At 40.9% G+C, this 19,945-nt stretch overlaps 2 protein-coding genes across 2 annotated transcripts; both read right to left on the bottom strand.

Annotated features, from left to right (window-relative positions):
- Positions 1-1,504: 1,504 nt before the first annotated feature.
- Positions 1,505-6,936, bottom strand: LOC106064292 (uncharacterized). The gene is made up of 3 exons (XM_013222782.2): positions 6,783-6,936; positions 4,925-5,323; positions 1,505-2,074 (listed from the first exon to the last, which is right to left on the bottom strand). Exons 1-3 carry the CDS (start codon positions 6,814-6,816, stop codon positions 1,560-1,562), a joined length of 948 nt encoding a protein of 315 aa, XP_013078236.2. The 5' UTR covers positions 6,817-6,936; the 3' UTR covers positions 1,505-1,559.
- Positions 6,937-12,505: 5,569 nt separating this feature from the next.
- LOC106064293 (mitochondrial fission process protein 1-like) lies at positions 12,506-19,167 on the bottom strand. Its single transcript, XM_013222783.2, has 4 exons — positions 18,910-19,167; positions 16,830-16,957; positions 14,650-14,786; positions 12,506-12,882 (listed from the first exon to the last, which is right to left on the bottom strand). The coding sequence occupies exons 1-4, from the start codon at positions 19,028-19,030 to the stop codon at positions 12,672-12,674; spliced, it is 597 nt and encodes a 198-aa protein (XP_013078237.2). The 5' UTR covers positions 19,031-19,167; the 3' UTR covers positions 12,506-12,671.
- Between the last annotated feature and the right edge of the window lie 778 nt (positions 19,168-19,945).

Genomic DNA, 19,945 nt, shown 5'->3' with positions numbered 1-19,945 from the left:
ATTTCTCCCATACGCACTCTCGGATCAAGATGAAATTTTGCTTTTTTGCTTTTGCTGCCAACTCCAGAATCAATTTAAAAAATAATTAACCAACGAGTTAATTAACTAATACTAGCTAATTATTGTTTTTGGTATCTCGAACAAGGGAACGAAATATTACTTGACTGAGAAGGTTGGATATGTGTTAGGCACTTCCACAGAGTCTAATGCAAATAAACCCAATGGAGGTAACACTCAACGTAATACGTCATCCAATAACACTCGCGAAAGGCCGAACATGTAATAAAAATGTGTCGACGCTGATACTGAATGTCGAACAAGTTTAATAGTTATGAAGGGAACCACCGAATGTCGGCTAACTCTAGACGTTCATAAAATGCCCCATATCTCTACGTTGTCATGGAAATAGTCTGTTTACGTCGACTGATATTTCGTTCCAACTCTAAAAACCCTTTCCTTGTTTTTACTAGTCACGTCATTGTCACTAAGTCAAAACTTATTGGTAAAACAAGGGGAAAAGCTGTCATACTTATATTTATATCATTAAATATTTACATTGTTACCAGTGAGTCATTTATTTATTATAAGCACGAAGGTGCCTGGTTTTAACGATACCTCTATTCAAGTCACTCCTTCATGGAGCCTGGACCCAGCAGGAACCTGGACAGCTGATCTCAAAAACAGCTCTAACGATTTTCCCTATAAATTTAACAGTTAGCCACACGGGGAAAACTCTAGTTTGACCGTTATAATTTTTCAAAGTAAAAAATATATAAATGCAACTTTGGCTTGATTAGACTTAAGAGAAAAAAAAACATGGCGTTTTCAGCCATAGTGTTCCGAAATTAAACGATAGCAGGGTAAATTGATAGTTGCTTCAATTTTATTGTAAGAATATCTAATCTAATACAGAGTACATCTAGATTCTAGATCTAGAAGAAGATCTAGGCTAGAGAGATCTAAACCAGAAGGCTGCCTGGTCGTGCGGTTTGCACGCTGGACTGTCGTTCGGATTTATCGACGGTCGAGGGTTCAAACCCTGCCCGCTCCCATCCCCCGTCGTCCTGCGGGAGGTTTGTACTAGGAAGTAAACTATCTTCAACTCTGAAGGAACATCCGAAACAAGTAAAACATTTTACAAAACATTTTTTACAAACAGAGTACATCTAGATTCTAGATCTAGAAGATCTAGACTAGAGAGATCTAAACCAGAAGTCTAGGTCTAGTGTTAGATTTAGATGTCAATAAAATGATTCTACCTATAAGTAATAGCTCAAGTACATCTGACGGTGTCAAAATCATGGGTTCGATACCTGGTTTGAACCAAATAATGTTTTTAAATTTATTTTATTTTATAGGCCTTTTTATTTATTTTATTTAAGTTGTATAATACAGTGTTTTTTTGTAATGTATTTTAAAAATTCTTTACAAATTAACATTATTTTTTTTTTGTGGACAGTTTACATACACTGATATTTTCAATAACAACACAATAAAGTCTTACTACAAGCCCACAAACAATTTATTTAAAAAACTTGAACTCCATCCTTCAAAAAACTCTACCCGACAACAGAGTGTCCTGCCGGACATACAGTCAGACCACTGGCCAGATTTGGACGGTTGTTGGTAAACACGTAGGTCAGAATGTTGTACAGGGCTGTGTCCGTCTGATACAGGTGGTACCTATCTGCCATCTCCCCGGAGCAGAAGGCGCCCGGGGCGCAAATGTTCATTCCGCCGGAGTTAATGTTGCTGTAGTTGATGCCGAAGTAGACGGTGGCCGCCTCGGCGAAGTACTCCTGCTCGTTCTGCATGGCGTAGGAGCTGAGCGTCCAGGTCTGGCGGGCTCTGGCTGCAGTGTACGCCGCGTGGACGGCGGCCTTGTCCGCGCCGGACAGGCCCTGCTCGTGAATGGTGTGCGTGAACTCATGGGCCAGGATGTTCTCGGAACCGCGGTAGGGGTCATTGACTGTGCAGAGGACGTTGTCGTCCAAAATAACTGCCCTTTGACCTCCGACCCCAGCGATGTCTTCATACTTGCGGCCATCAAATGTACATGTCTGCTGACACTGACCTGGAAAGTAGATCGAGATTAATCTCTTTGGTTCTAGATTATTTTTAGATCTAGATCTAAGTTAAGACTAAGCTAAACCAATGGACCTCATTCCCCAATCGTAAACAAACAACATTTAGCCACGTGGTGCTCTGTCTCTTCTATATAATTTACGATCTCATGTTTAATTCATGATGGTTGTCACGTGACAGCATTTTTCCGTTGTTTTACCAATAAGGTCACGTGACTAAATGTTATTTGTTTACGATTGGTGAATGAGGTCCATTACATGAAGTATTAACGTTCAGCTCGTATCAAGTTTCAGATATCAGTCACCATCAATACCACTGGACCAGTGTTTCCCAAACTGTGTTGCGCTGAACCCTAGTGTTCCACGAGGCATGAAATATGTGTTCCAGGAACAACTGAAATAATCAACTAGTAGGGTTAGGGTTAATAATTAACCAGTAGGCCACCAAGTGAACTGATCTCTCTAAAAAAAAATAAGCAAAGCGTTCCGTTAAATATTCAGAATGTGCAAAGTGTTCGTGGCACACACTGCACTAGACCAATTTGGGACGCACTGCACTAGACCAGTTTGGGACGCAGTGCACTAGACCAATTTGGGACACACTGCACTAGACCAATTTAGGACACACTGCACTAGACCAATTTGGGACACACTGCACTAGACCAATTTGGGACACACTGCACTAGACCAATTTAGGACACACTGCACTAGACCAATTTGGGACACACTGCACTAGACCAATTAGGGACACACTGCACTAGACCAATTAGGGACACACTGCACTAGACCAATTAGGGACACACTGCACTAGACCAATTAGGGACACACTGCACTAGACCAATTAGGGACACACTGCACTAGACCAATTAGGGACACACTGCACTAGACCGATTTGGGACACACTGCACTAGACCGATTTGGGACGCACTGCACTAGACCGATTTGGGACACACTGCACTAGACCAATTTGGGACACACTGCACTAGACCAATTTGGGACACACTGCACTAGACCAATTTGGGACACACTGCACTAGACCAATTTGGGACACACTGCACTAGACCAATTTGGGACACACTGCACTAGACCAGGTTGGGACACACTGCACTAGACCAGTTTGGGACACACTGCACTAGACCAGTTTGGGACACACTGCACTAGACCAGTTTGGGACACACTGCACTAGACCAATTTGGGACGCACTGCACTAGACCAGTTTGGGACACACTGCACTAGACCAGTTTGGGACACACTGCACTAGACCAATTTGGGACACAGTGCACTAGACCAATTTAGGACACACTGCACTAGACCAATTTGGGACACACTGCACTAGACCAATTAGGGACACACTGCACTAGACCAATTAGGGACACACTGCACTAGACCGATTTGGGACACACTGCACTAGACCGATTTGGGACACACTGCACTTGACCGATTTGGGACGCACTGCACTAGACCGATTAGGGACGCACTGCACTAGACCGATTAGGGACGCACTGCACTAGACCGATTTGGGACGCACTGCACTAGACCGATTTGGGACGCACTGCACTAGACCGATTTGGGACACACTGCACTAGACCAATTTGGGACACACTGCACTAGACCAATTTGGGACACACTGCACTAGACCAATTTGGGACACACTGCACTAGACCAATTTGGGACACACTGCACTAGACCAATTTGGGACACACTGCACTAGACCAATTTGGGACACACTGCATTAGACCAGGTTGGGACACACTGCACTAGACCAGTTTGGGACACACTGCACTAGACCAGTTTGGGACACACTGCACTAGACCAGTTTGGGACACACTGCACTAGACCAATTTGGGACACACTGCACTAGACCAGTTTGGGACACACTGCACTAGACCAGTTTGGGACACACTGCACTAGACCAATTTGGGACACAGTGCACTAGACCAATTTGGGACACACTGCACTAGACCAGTTTGGGACACACTGCACTAGACCAATTTGGGACAGACTGCACTAGACCAATTTGGGACACACTGGACTAGACCAGACTACAAGAATATAAACATCAATGATAAAACTATATTAAAGAATTCGGCAACAATGTGATTGTTTTAGAGTGTTACCATATCAAGTGGTACTCAGGGCTCGCAAAGACTTTCCTTCAAGGAACTGTACCAGGAGGAAGAAGAGGAGGTGTACAGAGAAAGCGATGGAAAGACAATATAAAAGAGTGGTCAGGCCTGTCATTTAATGAAATTCTATTCAAGGCAAAAGAAAGAGATGAACGGAGAGAGATGGTTCGACAGATCTTGTGTGGTGCCCCAACGGTTCAACAGACTAAGGGATAGGCGAAGGTGATTAAGAGTGTAAGAGTTAATAAGAGACTCAGAACGAGAGTTAAAGACTACAGAAATGACTTCGTATTAAATGCTTATATAAATATTCTGGTCAATACATTTTTAGATCTCGATCATAGCACCTCTGTATTGGAAGCTTAAAAGTTATTTTTGGCTAGTTAAGAATAATTGTTTATAAGTAACCCTTTCAGACCTTGTGGTCTATAGGGCCTACGGTTAACGAGGGTGTCATGTGGCCAGCACAACGACCAACCGCCTTTACTTTTCCGTAACTTATGTCAGGTACCCATTAGAGCTTGGTGGACTCAGAGGCGCCCGAAGATCCCGAAATTAAAAATCCCAGTCTTCACCAGGATTCGAACCCCGGTCCCCGGTTCGGAAGCCAAGCGCTTTACCGCTCAGCCACCGCGCCTCCTAGTTAATTGATTATGCTCAAACGAAATAGTGCACTTTTAAACTGTGGCCGGTTAAAACTAAGTACAGACTGACCTGAGCAGGAGGAGCCGCAGAAAGTGTTGGCCATGTGAGCGTACTCCGGGTATACGATCAGTTTCTCTGCCGCAGTGAACACGCCCACGGACGCTTTCGCCGCCACGTTGTTGAAAATCTGCGGCGGCATGTAGCGGGTCATCAAGACGACGACATCAGCGGCGGCGTTCAGGCCTTCCCATGAGGTGAGTGGGGAGCCAGCGATCTGGAGCTGGTACCTGGAGGGGTCGAAGTTGTAGGACTTGGCTCCGCTCCCGTCCACGTAAATGTACTTAAAGCCGGGGAGGTTGCCAGCCGCCCTGGACTTGGGGAGGGTGCGGATAAAGGCGTAGTCTTCAGGGGCGAGTCTTCCAGTAGAGAACCCATGGCTGGTGTTGTGGGCTGGTAAAGTCGCCGCCCCTGAAACAGAAACAAAATATTTTACTTTGTTTTTCAATGTCTTTGAAAACTTAAGGGAAATAACCATGTAATTTGTGCTAATGTGTATTCAACCTTAATTAAAGGAAAGTGGACGCTATAATTTTTAATATTTAAACATTAACTATAACACGAAATATCACAAAACTCTCTAGAGGAATTTATTGATAGATAACAGTCGATCCAAAACCATGATAATTGGCAGAAATTATAAATTTTACACAAAGGTACTTTAGTTAGTCGGTCTTTGAATAATAGCTCCAGATGACCACCACAACTAAACCCATCTAAGCGTATTATACTTTTACTGGGATTAACTTAAAATAACACCAAACAACGTAGACATTAGAACAAACACTCAATATATCTTTTATTAACAATATACGCAATTTGAACTTGAGATGTAAGCCCATGCGGGTTGTATGCGGACTTTCATGCGTCTGGGCAGGAAAAAGGACAAGCAAATGAAAGCAAGAACTGTGAACAATTTCTGAACAAATTTTTACATTTGTTGTGATACCATAAAATTCTTTTTTTTTTTTTGCAATGTATCTTTTTGAAAAAAAAAACGAGATATAGATCTAATGGTATTGAAATGAAATAATAATATTTATAAACAATATATAACATGCTACATATACACGTCTTAACGGTTTCGCGTCTCTGAGTCGTCTGTCGTTAACTATCACCCAAGTGATTTCCTAACTAATTATGACAGAACCTGCCGTTGTTTCATCACTCTACAGTCTACACCAATGATTCTCTTCCCTTATTGTTACCATAGAAACGTTCAAACACTCATAACCGATACTAAGTAATATTTCTCTTTTTGTCTCATTTATATTCTGACCTCCTCTTTGTGTCTGTCTCTTCTATATTTCCATGCTCTCTTTTTATCTTTCTTTCTACCTCTTTCCTCTTTTATTCTCCCTTCCCACTCTCTCTTTCTCTCTCTCTCTCTCTATCTCTCCGACTGCTAACTTTTTGATCAAGTGTTTCTGCTCCAGGAACTACAAGTATTGAAAGGAACTAGAATAGGATATCGGTTAATGAGTACAGATACACGTTTTAATTAAGTTGATCAATGTTTGATGTATCTAGCGAGACTAGTCGTTATAGAAGTCTTGAACACTGGCCTGCGACGTCACCACCTGTGGGCAGTTTAGGCCAATAGCTCGTTGCCACGTGATGTGGCAACGAGCTATTGGTCTAAACTGCCCACTGGTTGTGACGCTGTAAGTCAATCTTGAGGCCTTCCATGACGCATGGTCTCGTCTCTAGTCACATGTATCAATATAAGACGCTTAATATGTCTGGTCTAGTCATTTCTCTCAACACTATTTATTTGATTACTGATGTGACTAGTCGAGACACTTGTCTCAACACTAGTTGTTTGATGTCTGATATGTCTTTGTCACATATTGATGTCTTACAAACTTACGTGCCACGAAGAGGGTCAAAACAAGAAGTAACATTCTCAGCCAAGTTCCACAACTCGATAAATTAACTACACCAATGCAAAGTTCTACAACTCTTTAAATAATCTTGCGTGACAGTTTATTTTTTTCATTTATATTCTATTTTTTTGTTAAAAATATTTTTTTTTGTATTTCCAGAGCTATGTGATAGTTAAAAGCTTATCTGAAAATGATTACATATTACAAACATTTTTTGCCTAAAGCATGTATTTAGGCTCCAAGTGTTCTACTAGAGTTATATATAACTCTTTTATTTACTGCTCTAAACACAAAGGGAAACACACACATGCACACACACATCACACACATATTGACTTATAAGATCTAAGACTAAAATTGCTTTATTGATCCTTATGGAAATTTGTTGTGATTACAAGGACGCTTTTTTTTTTAATTTTTCTTAATTAATCATTAGTTATTGGGAGATCACTAAACGCTCTTACAAAAAAAAAAAAAATATTTTCACCTCATACTGATCACAAAGTTCCCCAGATGGGCTATTTTTCTCAAGTGAGAACCTCTGACCTAGATATAAATTCCACTGGTTCCACTCTAGTCAGACCTTGGGCTACTAGAAACAAACAGAACTGATAACGAATGTCCGATGTAGATAACCAAAAAATTCTGAAGTTTGACATTAACATGCGCACTCATTGTCCGAATTCGGGTTAAATACACTTACTTTTCTTTATATAAAATAAATAAAGTAGTCCTTTGAAACTTTCCGACCTTTGGGATAGATGATATAAAGGTCGTCTGTTTCTAAGGCCGACTGTCAACAAGGATGTCATGTGGCCAGCACAAGTATCTATCCGCTTAACTTTCCTCAACTGATGTCCGGTATCAATTAGAGTTAGGTTGAGTCTAAAAAATTTTCCTTTCAGGCCTTGTGGTCTACGGGGCAGATGATGTTAAGGTCATCTGTTTCTTTTTGGCCAACGGTCTACGAACAGGGTGTCATGTGGCCAGCACACTGACCACCGCCTTTACTTTCCCCAACTAAAGTCAGGTACTCATTAGAGTTCGATGGACTCAGGGGGCGCCCTAACAATCCCGAAATTGCAAATACCACGCTTCACCGAGATTCGAACCCATGACACCTGAGATGAACTCTTATTGAAAAAAACAGAGCAACCCAGGACAACAGGTACGGGAGCCGAGCTCTTAACCACTCAGCCGCCACGACCCCTAATCCAGGGGTCGGCAACCTTTTGAGTTTGAAGAGCCAAAAATTACAATTTACTAAATTTCAGTTTTTAAAGAGCCACAAAGTTTTTTCTTGCCAAATTCAATGGAGCGTTGGCTTTGGTTTTAGAAAGTTTAGATACATTTGGCTCATAACTTGTTGTTTTTAGTTTTAAACACGACTCTAAATTTTCAATTGTTAGTTGGCTATTTATGCAAGAGAACGCTTGCTCGCATGAATATGTCGATCCGAAAATAGTTAGAACTCCAATTGCCAACCTTTTCACTTCACTGTAGCAGTCTGGAAGACAATCCCATGCGTCGAACATAAGTGCCTCATCTCGAGGCAATTCTTTGAAAGCTGTCCACTTTTGTTGCGTTACGTACGTACATTTCTGGACCTCCAACTCTTCCAACTTGCTTTTCAAATCTGTAAATTATCCACTCCAGAAAGCTCCAGTATCAATTCCAAACGGCTCAATATGGATTTCGTTACTATTTGTGTTGAGGGTATTTACTATGAATGCTAGAATGGTTTTGATGGTTTTGAAATGCTAAAATCTCTCAACAAATTCATCTGTAATTTTTTTAAATAACTGTGATAAAGTAATTCCTGTTAACAGTTGCATTGTTTTTATCGCGGTATTGCTTTAGAAAGTGAAAATGAAGTCATTTATCGCTCTCATTAAGTAAAGTTCCCCTTTCAGACCTTGCGATCTTTAGGGCAGATGGTGTAGAGGTCATCTCTTTCTGTGAACCACGGTTAACGAAGGTGTCAGCACAACAACCAACCACATTTACTTTCCCCAACTAATGCCAGATAATTATTAAAGCTGGGTGGATTTAGATGCGCTAAAAAATATCCAGAGATTAAAAATCAATATCTTCACCACGATTCTAACTCGGGACCCCGGTTTGGAAGAGAAGCTCTTTACTGCTCAGCCACAGCTCTTATCTTTTATTAAAACATCGGCTGGGCTTTCATTTTCTTGTAGTTTTAGATTCATCCCATTTACTTTTCCCGATATATCCATCATAAAGTAACATTTTTGCAACCATTTGTCGTTCTCTAATTCAGAGTGATTAATACCATCCTTATTTAGGAATGTATATATTTCATTCAAGCACAAAGCTCCAAGTTTCAACAGCGTACCTGTAGTAAGCCATCGCACTTTATTGGGAAGAAGAAGGTTGGAATATTGGGTCTCCATTTCGTTTAAGAATTCTTTAAACTGACGATGGTAGAGTGATTTTAACTAGCACTTCTTGCTAGAGAAGGCAGATTCTCTTTTATTTTTTCCTTTCATACTTCTGGTTCCATCAGTTGCTATTGAAACGAGTTTATTTAAATCAATCTTATTGTCTTTAAGGTATTTTTGCACGGCATTCTCTAAACTATTTCCTCTAGTTTGTCACGAGAGCGCTAGCAATCCTTGGGAAGACATGTACCTGACAGAAAACCAACTTGTGCCATGTCTTTTATGTCGCAAGACTTATCTATATCATCGATAAGGCAGAAAAATGTTGAGTTCTATTTTACTTTTGAAGACATGGGGAGGTGAGCGGTGAAAATTAAGTACCAGTGGCTGAGAGATTGAATCGGTGCCTAATCTTAGTTAATAGATTCAATTTATTTTCGATAAAATAAATAATGTTTGAGTATGGAACTAAAGAGCCGCAGCTTAACATCCAAAGAGCCGCATGTGGCTCGAGAGCCGCAGGTTGCCGACCCCTGCCCTAATCTGACGTTATCTTCCATTGTAAAGATTGTAGAACCTGCATTATACTTATATATATATAAACTAGGGGAAGTAAATCCGTCAACTGTGATTTGCTAAGAAATACCTGAATTGTCTTTCTTTGGTCATTTACTTTGATGGTTGCCTCAGCAACGGTCTGATTTGCTAACAATTAATGATTGACCCTGGTAATGTAACATTTCTTGTTGAGCAATGACCGATCAGAATCGTTGGTATTCTGGTTCTAACTAAGCCTATGTTCTTTACTCCTTCTCGCCTCGGTGAATGAGGTTAGTGTTCAGCTTGTTGGTATGCAGATTGGTCAGTCTTGGACGTTGACCGTGTAGGACAAATGATAAAAATCAAAGGCACTTGTACAAGAAGGTGGTTAAGTCACATTTATATGAAAAAAAATTTTTTTTGACAAATTTAGTCACCAGGATGCTCTGTGTGCCTTCTAACAAGACTTCACGTGTGTTCAAGTGTAGATAGTTTACAGTACATAGTCCCATTGAACTGTACTGGTGGTAGGTGGGAGATATATCCATCCATAACCACTTAATGGATGAAACTGCATGGACACGACCAGCTTGTTGCACTGAATGGTGCTAACAAAAGAAGCACCTGTCTGTAACCTGACAAACCTGTCTGTAACCTGTCAAACCTGTCTGTAACCTGTCAAACCTGTCTGTAACCGGACAAACCTGTCTGTAACCTGTCAAACCTGTCTGTAACCTGTCGAACCTTTCTGTAACCTTTCAAACCTGTCTGTAACCTGTCAAACCTGTCTGTAACCTGTCAAACCTGACAAACCTGTCTGTAACCTGTCTGTAACCTGTCAAACCTGTCTGTAACCTGTCAAACCTGTCTGTAACCTGTCAAACCTGTCTGTAACCTGTCTGTTACCTGTCAAACTACTATATTGGTCTTAGCCTCAAAACATAATAACATAACATAGCTTGGCATAGCATAACATTACATAACAGAGCATAGCATGTTACAATAGTTTAGCTCAAAGTAGACATAGAATAAGAATAAAGCATATTTTCCCTGTCAATCTGAGAATGGGGTCAAGTCCAATCTATTTTTTTGAATGAAAGAAGGGAGGTCATGAAATTATGGAAAATTGCCGCTAGATAGCACAGTGGAAAATTGCCAATTAGGACTGGAAACACTCAATTTTAGTTCATAGCCCAGAAGAACCAAATATCACAGGAACATTAAAAAAATAGAGTTTTGGGAATTTTTTCTTAAATTGACCAAATTGTGACTTAACCACCTTCTTGATCTAGGCCAGGGGTTCTCAACCTGTGGGTCGCGACCCTCTTGAGGGTCGAATGACTATTTGCCAGGGGTCGCCTAAGACCATCGAAAATATGGATTGTTAGTGTGTATTCCTTTATTGCTGTATGTGTGTGTGGGTGGGGGTCGCGGCAAAGTGGGGGATTCTAAAAAGGTGTCTCTGACCATAAAAGGTTGAGAACCGCTGATCTAGGCCCTTTAATATCAATTTTGAATAAACGGCTTTTAGTTTCATTTTTTTTTTTTACTCTCTGGAGATTTTAATCTTATTTTCTCTTGTCGCTAATCTCCTACAAAGAAAAAAAAAAAGAAAAAAAAAAAAGAAAAAAAAAAAGAAAAAAAAAAAAGAAAAAAAAAGAAAAAAAAAAAGAAAAAAAAAAGAAAAAAAAAAAAAAAGAAAAAAAAAAGAAAAAAAAAAAAGAAAAAAAAAGAAAAAAAAAAAGAAAAAAAAAAAAAAAGAAAAAAAAAAAGAAAAAAAAAAGAAAAAAAAAAGAAAAAAAAAAAGAAAAAAAAAAAGAAAAAAAAAAAGAAAAAAAAAAAAAAGAAAAAAAAAAGAAAAAAAAAAAAGAAAAAAAAAAGCTACTCTTTTCAGACCTCGCGATCTGATGGGGCAGATAATGTAAAGTAGTGTGTCACGTGGCCAGGACAACATATGTGTCACGTGGCCAGGATAACATATGTGTCATGTGGCCAGGATAACATATGTGTCATGTGGCCAGGATAACATATGTGTCATGTGGCCAGGATAACATATGTGTCATGTGGCCAGGATAACATATGTGTCATGTGGCCAGGATAACATATGTGTCATGTGGCTAGGATAACAAACAACCGTTTTTGCTTCCCACATTATTTCAAGTACCCATTACAATTGGGTGAACTCAGTGATGTCCTAAAAATCATGACGTTCAGAATACCAGTCTTTACCGAGATTCAAACTCAAGACCTCTCGTTTAGAAAGGCAAGCGCTATACCACTCAGCCACCAAACTCACGCTTACTGAAGAGGTAATAGGGTCTGCCTAATGTGGATAAGGAAGGGGCATTCAAAGAGGATATGGTTTATGGTTTCCTAAGCGTGGGCGCAGTGTCTATCTAAAAACCTGATATAGAAAGATATAGTGCTACAGTAAAGCAAAATAAAACGCGTTTAAAAGCCTACTTTCAATTTCTGCAGAACAGTTCACAGTGGCTTTGCTTCCCAACCTGGAATCCTGGGTTCGAGTCTCAATTAAGACTGAGATTTTGAATTTTTGTGTATTTTTAGGGCGCCCCTGAGCCCACCCAATTCTAATGGGTTCCTGAAAGTTAAGGCGATTCGTCATTGTGCGGCCACATGACACTATTCTCGTAAACCGTTGGCCAAAGAAAACAGATGACCTTAACATCATCTGCCCTATAGAACACAAGATCTGAAAGGAGAATCTTACTTTACAGTACATAAGAACAAATAAGAAAGACATAGTTTAAGAAATATTTATTTTAATTTTCCACACTCAAGTCTACAGATTAGCAGCGGCTGCTTAGAACAATGTCTCTAGCTTTGAAGTCCAGTTCGAGTTAATTCACCTTCCTGTTTTTGGTAACGCTTGGCGCAAGATGGGAAACCCAGTGAGTCAAACTTCGGTCAGTGTGACCCGTGGACCATGGAGTAGACTATGTTCTCATAGTTTTCATAGAGTGGCCGAATTATCGAAGTCATGAAGAGGTCAACGGTGCTGTCAATTTGATGAGACAGTAGAGGCAGGGTCACAAGGCTGACCAGCAAAGGAAGCCACTTGCGGATCATTGAGTCTCTGTCTTCTTCCATGAAGACATTTAAGATACAGTCTGTCGCCCTGTAAGGGAACAAAGAGGAAACAAAGAGGAAACATAGGGGTCCTGAGTGGGTAATACCTAAATATCAAAAGAATATCTTTAAATAAATTTTTACTATGCGACATATTCGAACTGTTGCTTCGCTTAGACGCTTAGCTTATAAAGAGCATCAAATACCAAAGCCACAACCCTATAATATTTGAATGAAATTTTTCAATGAAGATGTCTCAGCAAAGTCGGAAAGATCTTTGAAGACAACCGCCACCCCAGTGGCGTAGCTAGAAATTTGCCCCCATTTGGGGGCCCAAGGGGCTCGACCTCTTTGGGGGCTGCTGCATTTTGCGTAATATTTAATGTAAAAAAAACACTCATTTGGGGACCCCCCTCAATTTGGGGCCAGGGGAATTTACATATTTTCCCCCTCCCTCCATCCACTCTAGCTACGCCTCTGCGTCACCTGCTCCATCATCACTGCGACTTTGTCCATTAAGGCTTGAACCGAACACATTTGTTCTTGTTCTGTCAGGCTGTATCAGTGCTACTTGCTAGCTTAGGCAGTGTCTCTCAAACTATGGTCCGCGGACCCCCAGGGGTCCACCAGACTACTGAAGAGAGCAGAAAGATAAAAAAAAATGTGCAATTAAAATAACTTCTTCGCTAAAAGCTTCTTTTTTTTTTACCGTGGGCAAGTTTTTGACTAAAGGGGTCCCCGGGTCTAGAAAGTTTGATAACCTCAGGACAAGGAAATATTTTTTAAAAAATCAAGACGTCTGTGTCTCGATTTTGTGTCTTGTGTCTGTTCTCTTTTATTGTATTTAGTTGAAAAAAGGTCTTTCTTATTACAGCACATTTCCAATAGCGGTCTTAGTATTTGTCTTAAATTAATAGCGGTCACGTGACACTGTCAGTCGACAGTATTTAACTATCATTATCAATTCGACTTATGAGCCTGTCTGAATATCTAGATCTATGCACTATATCTACATTTATCATCTAAGTACTACATCTACATCTATCATCTAAGTACTATATCTACATCTATCATCTATGTACTATATCTACATCTATCATCTATGTACTATATGGAGAATTCTAGATCTATGTACTATATCTAGATTTATGTAAACTATCTAGATCTATGTAGGCCTACCATTGAAAAATAATTTAATACTACAAGATTTTACTACATAAGGTCACTTAGTTAACTAATAAAGTATGAGTTGCAAGTTATTTCTGCCAATAATATTAGTGGTCTTCAGGCAGACCATGGGATTATGGGCTTCTTTCTGCCAATGATATTAGTGGTCTTCAGGCAGACCATGGGATTATGGGCTTCTTTCTGCCAATGATATTAGTGGTCTTCAGGCAGACCATGGGATTATGGGCTTCTTTCTGCCAATGATATTAGTGGTCTTCAGGCAGACCATGGGATATGAGCTTCTTTCTGCCAATGATATTAGTGGTCTTCAGGCAGACCATGGGATTATGGGCTTCTTTCTGCCAATGATATTAGTGGTCTTCAGGCAGACCATGGGATTATGGGCTTCTTTCTGCCAATGATATTAATGGTCTTCTGGCAGACCATGAAATTATGGGCTTATGACTGCAAGTGAGATGAGTGGTTTAAGGGCAGCCAATGAGGTTATGGGCTTTTGGCAGAAAAAAGGCATTATTGGCTTATGGCTGCAAATGAAAATGTAGGCTTTTAGGCGTCAACTCCAAGTTCAGGATTGTGGCAGCCAATAAAATGACCAGATAAGTTAATTGTGTAGTAATGAAATCAATACCAGCAAAGCCAGTAAGCGATGGCTGTAGGTGCTAGAAATGAGGCCAATAAGTCCCATATGAGGGTATCGTAGAGCACAACGTTGCAGTAACGAGATTCTGGTCTAGGCACAACTCCAAGTTCATCTTCCAAGAAGGGCTGAAAACAACAACAAAAAAACGAACTCGGTTTAAAGATCTAGATCTAATACATCTTTTCATTCAATACGTAAGGATGTAGCTAGCATCAAGGTAAGGAGGCGCGGTGGCTGAGCGGTAAAGCGCTTGGCTTCTGAGCCGTCCGGGGTTCGAATCCTGGTGAAGACTTTTTAATTTTTGGATCTTTGAGCGCCTCTCAGTGCGCCCAGCTCTAATGGGTACCTGACATTAGTTGGGGGAAAAGTAAAGACGGTTGATCGTTGTGCTGGCCACATGACACCCTTGTTAACTGAAGGCCACAGAAACAGGTGACAGGTCTTAAAGGGGAGGTGGCATCAAGGTTGGAGTTGAAGCAGATCATTGAAAAACAAATCATTATATATTAGGGCAATTAATCCATTCCTAGGTTGATCATTCTTTTTTTTTCAACTTCAGAATAGGAAAATAAACAGGATGGCTACCAGGTCGATTGCTACCAGGTCGAGTGCTACCAGATCAAGTGCTACTTGGTCGAGTGCTACCAGGTCGAGTGCTGCCAGGTCAAATTACTACCTGGTCAAGTGCTACCAGGTCGAGTGCTATCTAGTTGAGTGATATAGGGTCGAGTGCTACCTTGTCAAATGCTACCAGGTCGAGTGCTATCTAGTCGAGTGTTATAGGGTCGAGTGCTATCTGGTCAAATGCTACCAGGTCAAATTCTACCTGGTCAAATGCTACCAAGTCGAGTGCTACCTGGTCAAATGCTACCAGATCGAGTGCTACCAGGTCAAATGGTATGCCCTTAACGCCGTTGTTGTATACGATGTTCTTTCTGACTTAAAGATCGTAACCCAAACCTCCTGCAGGACTGTGAGACCATCAAACGACAGTCCATAGCACATACCACACAGCCAGGCAGCCAATTGTTACCACGAAGGTCCGGAGTTCGAATCCCGCTTGTAATCATCCCCAGCCGTCCTGCAGGAGGCTTGAGCCAGGATGCAATTTTATTTTTTTTAAGGAGCGTTCGAATTCCAGAGAACAAATGAACAAGCTTCTACAAGTGCTAAAGACAACAGTCTAAATATCCACTAATGTAATAAAGGATAGACTTCTTCAATGGGCTCGCTTGATTTATTCTCCATATCTTTATAGGAAAGTAAAGGCGGTTGGTCGTTGTGCTGGCCACATGACCCCCTTTTTAACAGTGGGCCACAGTAACAAATGACGTTTACATCATCTGCCCTATAGACCACAAGGTCTGAAAGAAGAACTTTGCAGTAGGCCTACATAACAACACAAAGAAAGATATAGTTTAAGAAACATTTATTTCTATTTACCACAATCAAGTCTACAGAGTAACTGCGGATATCTACTTTGATAGAATCTATACATAGAATGTCGTAATTTAACCCCAATATCTTGATTCATTTTTTTTTACTAAGATTGTCATTATGTAGCACAACGGTGACCGGTCATTTCATCCCCGGTCACTTCATCCCCTGGTCACTTCATCCCCTGGTCACTTCATCCCCTGGTCACTTCATCCCCTGGTCATTTCATCCCCGGTCACTTCATCCCCGGTCATTTCATCCCCTGGTCACTTCATCCCCTGGTCACTTCATCCCCCGGTCACTTCATCCCCGGTCATTTCATCCCCAATTAAATATTTTATATGTAAATATGATTATGTAGAATGCTTTTTGCCATTTTATGACTTGTTACTAATGCGTTTACAGTGTTTCCTCTTTCAGTTTGTATTCTAAATGAGAAATCTTATAGTCTATTGTAAATCTGGGTGTGTACTTAGCTAAAGATTAAGTGACCAGGGGGATGAAGTGACCGGGGATGAAGTGACCGGGGATGAAATGACCAGGGGATGAAATGACCGGGGATGAAGTGACCGGGGATGAAATGACCGGGGATGAAGTGACCGGGGATGAAATGACCGGGAACCAGCACAACATACTCCCCCCCCCCCTTCCCATGACTTGGATAGAGTTTATACAAAGAATCACTTACCACTTTGATTGATAGGGTTTATATAAAGAATGTCATCACTTACCCCCATAACTTGATAGAATTTATACAGTGAGTGCCCTATGAAGTAAGTCCAGCCCATGATGTAGAAAGGTTCTGATTCTTTGCACCAGTTTTGGTAATTGAGAGCGTGCCCGACGGCGAAACCGTACCCTGTTAGGATCGAATGACAAGAACCATTAGCGTTCAAGACACTATTCTTTAAACTATCACACTTGTTGACTGTGTCGCAATAACCTGTCTTCAATAGTGACTTGATGATCAATCATTTTTTTTCTATGCCAGTGAAACCAAACTACGACCTGCGGCCCTTGTGACGTGTGTTATGGAGTGAGTGTGTGTGTCTGTGTGTGTTTATATGCTGACGGCGGGATGATGCAACATAGGTGGCATTAAGGGAGACGACTCCAGAACGTGTAACAGAAATGTTGTGTTATTGTAGTGTGTTTTGTTCATTCATTCATTCATTGGCCTCCTTCAGTCGTAGAACGACTATGGTTCATCTCAGAGCAAATAGTGAGATGAAAGCCTGGGCATTGTATTGTTTATGGTCGGAACGATGTCGCCCACACAGTATTCCCCCCTCTCCGCGTAGCTGATGTGACCAAAGGAACGGAATATCCAATACAGTTTGGGATCAGTAGCGCCGCAGGCTCTGACAGGCTGTAGAACGGTGTGCCACAGTCTGCCTAAGGGTCACCAGCTCCTGATTTTTCCTCAGGGTTGTCTCCCGAAGCCACACGTGAAGGCCAGGAGTTGGACTGGTTGTCAGGGGCTATCTGAGACGCATGCCATTGGAAGCACTTTATAGGAAGTATGTTTTGTTAACAGATATTATTACTAAAGTCTACTACATTTACTTGATTTCACATCCACTTTGTCTATATTATAAATAAATTTATATTTAGTTTTGTTCTCAAGGAAGTTATTCAAGTTATTAGAAGTTTTATTGGTTAAGATCTATTACGCCTACAGCGGTTTAGTTGTCTACCAGCAGTTTGGGGCTAAAATTCAACGACCGGTACAACAACGCGATTCATTCCCTTGAAACTAGTGCCCACACCGCATAATGAAGTGTTTTCCAAACTTTGTTCCGCGGAACCCTAGAGTTCAGTCTTCCTCTTTTTTCCTCATTTTTCATGTTGGAGAGTTCAGACCAGTAATCATAGGCGGCCCTAGCAGGGCACGGGGCCTGAACGGCTCCCCCACTTCTCCGTATAGTTTCTGAGCTTCATGCGATTCAAACCTATACACATAGAATCCACTAAGCGCTTAATTTCGTAAAGTCTCATATACGCCGTCCTCCTTTCAGCTCGCCAAAGAAGATCGCCTAAGGCAGGGGTTCTCAACCTGTGGGTCGCGATCTCCTTGGGGGTCGATTGACGATTTGCCAGGGGTCGCCAAAGACCATCGAAATAATGGATTGTTTTATCTATTCTTCCTATTGCTGTGTGTGTGAGCGGGGGGGGGGGGTCGCGGCAGAGTTGGGGATTGTAAAAAAGGGGTCGCCGAGCTTAAAAAGTTGAGAACCGCTGGCCTATGGCATGTTGTCGTCTCCCAAGCGGGATAAGTGTCCGACCCAGCGCAGCTGTCGAATGGTAATTAGAGCTTCTATATTCTATACTGCCTGTTATGGTGTGTGTGTGTGTGTGTTTAAATGGTGACGGTGGGAAGAGGTTTGCGATTGGTTGTGAATGATGCAACATAGGTGGCATTGTCGTCACTTGGTCTTAGTTAGGGCAGACGACTCCAGAACGTGAGACTGAACGATTGTATTAGTCTAGTGAGTTAGATTTTGTTAAAGAACTATTATTACTAAAATCCGCACCTAGTTAATTTCATATTAACTTGATTTTGCCTATATTATAAAAAAGTGTGTTATTTAGTTAGTAGCGTCTGCAATGCATAACTTCATAAGATAAGAAGAATTTCAATTTGCGTTAGTACAAACATAGACGAATCCTAATAAATTACTTAAAACAATCAAACTAACAGCTGTACGCAGCGAATGAGGTTGTAGATCTAGCCAAGAATAACTTAACACAAAAAGACAGATCTACATTTAAACTAGATACAAAATTAGATAACATATTTATTAAACTTACCCAAAAAACGAAACGGCAAACTACGGAAATAATCGGGAGGTAATCTCAAAATAAAGCTTCTAAGATCATTCTTAAATGGCGCTGCTAGTGCGGGCACAGGAAAAATCAATGTTTTTTTCATAACGAAAGGAAATCTTAAAATGACAAATTCTTAAATCTTTAAATAAATGTGGCGGGAAAGTTACTACTGTTACTAGCAAACAATGCCAAATGTGCAATCTAATTGATGGCATCTGTTGTTTCCATTCACTTCCGGCGAAGAAAGGAATGGGAGGCTAATCTAAATGAAAAATGTTGATTGGCTTTTTTTTTGTTCACTAACCTATAAATATAAATAACAAGGTTTTCTTTCAGCGGAGAGATGAAGATAAAGCACATGTAAGCCAGTGCCAGATTTTAATAAGTTGAGACCCTGGTCAGAAGTTTTATGGAGGCCTCTTCAAGCTTCAATATTTTTACCTTTACTTTTACCTATCCTTTAGTCTATTGCACCGTTGGGGCACCATGCAAGATTCGTCGATCATCTTTCTCCATTCCTCTCTGTCTTTTACCTTAGTTAGAACCTCTGTCAATGGCGGGCCCGTCCATTTTTTCAATATAGCTGCATTTATCTATGAATACGTGGCTGAGTGGTTAAGCGGTCGGCTTCCGAACCTGGGGGTCATGGGTTCGAATCTCGGTGAAGACTGGGATTTTGAATTTCGGTATTTTATAGGAAATTTTAGGGCGCCCCTGAGTCCGCCCAACTCAAATGGTTACCTTTCTTTAGTTGGGGAAAGTAAAGACCGGTTGGTCGTTGTGTTGGCCACATGACACCCTTGTCGTTAACCGCTGGCCACAGAAACAGATGACCTTAACATCATCTGCCAAATAGATTGCTAGGTTTGAAAGGGGAAAATTTACTACTCCTTTATGAATACATCTATAGGCTTATCATATTTGTGAAGAAAGAAATAGAATATGACATACTCGCACATTTGTAGTCGCGGTGATCGAGTGGTAAAGCGTTTGGCTTCCAAGTCCCGGGTTCAAATCC

This window comes from Biomphalaria glabrata, chromosome 12 (assembly GCF_947242115.1).
Source record: "Biomphalaria glabrata chromosome 12, xgBioGlab47.1, whole genome shotgun sequence".
Taxonomy (NCBI): Eukaryota; Metazoa; Mollusca; class Gastropoda; family Planorbidae; genus Biomphalaria; species Biomphalaria glabrata.
This window is presented reverse-complemented; position numbering and strand designations above follow the sequence as displayed.

Excerpts from the sequence above, each read along its gene's own strand:
- LOC106064292 (XM_013222782.2), bottom strand. The coding sequence starts at position 6,816 with ATGTTACTTCTTGTTTTGACCCTCTTCGTGGCAC. Across the intron at positions 5,324-6,782 it reads TTTGACCCTCTTCGTGGCAC|GGGCGGCGACTTTACCAGCC; the intron begins GTAAGTTTGTAA and ends TTTCTGTTTCAG. Across the intron at positions 2,075-4,924 it reads CTGCGGCTCCTCCTGCTCAG|GTCAGTGTCAGCAGACATGT; the intron begins GTCAGTCTGTAC and ends TCTACTTTCCAG.
- LOC106064293 (XM_013222783.2), bottom strand. The coding sequence starts at position 19,030 with ATGAAAAAAACATTGATTTTTCCTGTGCCCGCACTAGCAGCGCCATTT. Across the intron at positions 16,958-18,909 it reads TTTGCCGTTTCGTTTTTTGG|GGTACGGTTTCGCCGTCGGG; the intron begins GTAAGTTTAATA and ends CGATCCTAACAG. Across the intron at positions 14,787-16,829 it reads AATTCTATCAAGTTATGGGG|CCCTTCTTGGAAGATGAACT; the intron begins GTAAGTGATGAC and ends TGTTGTTTTCAG.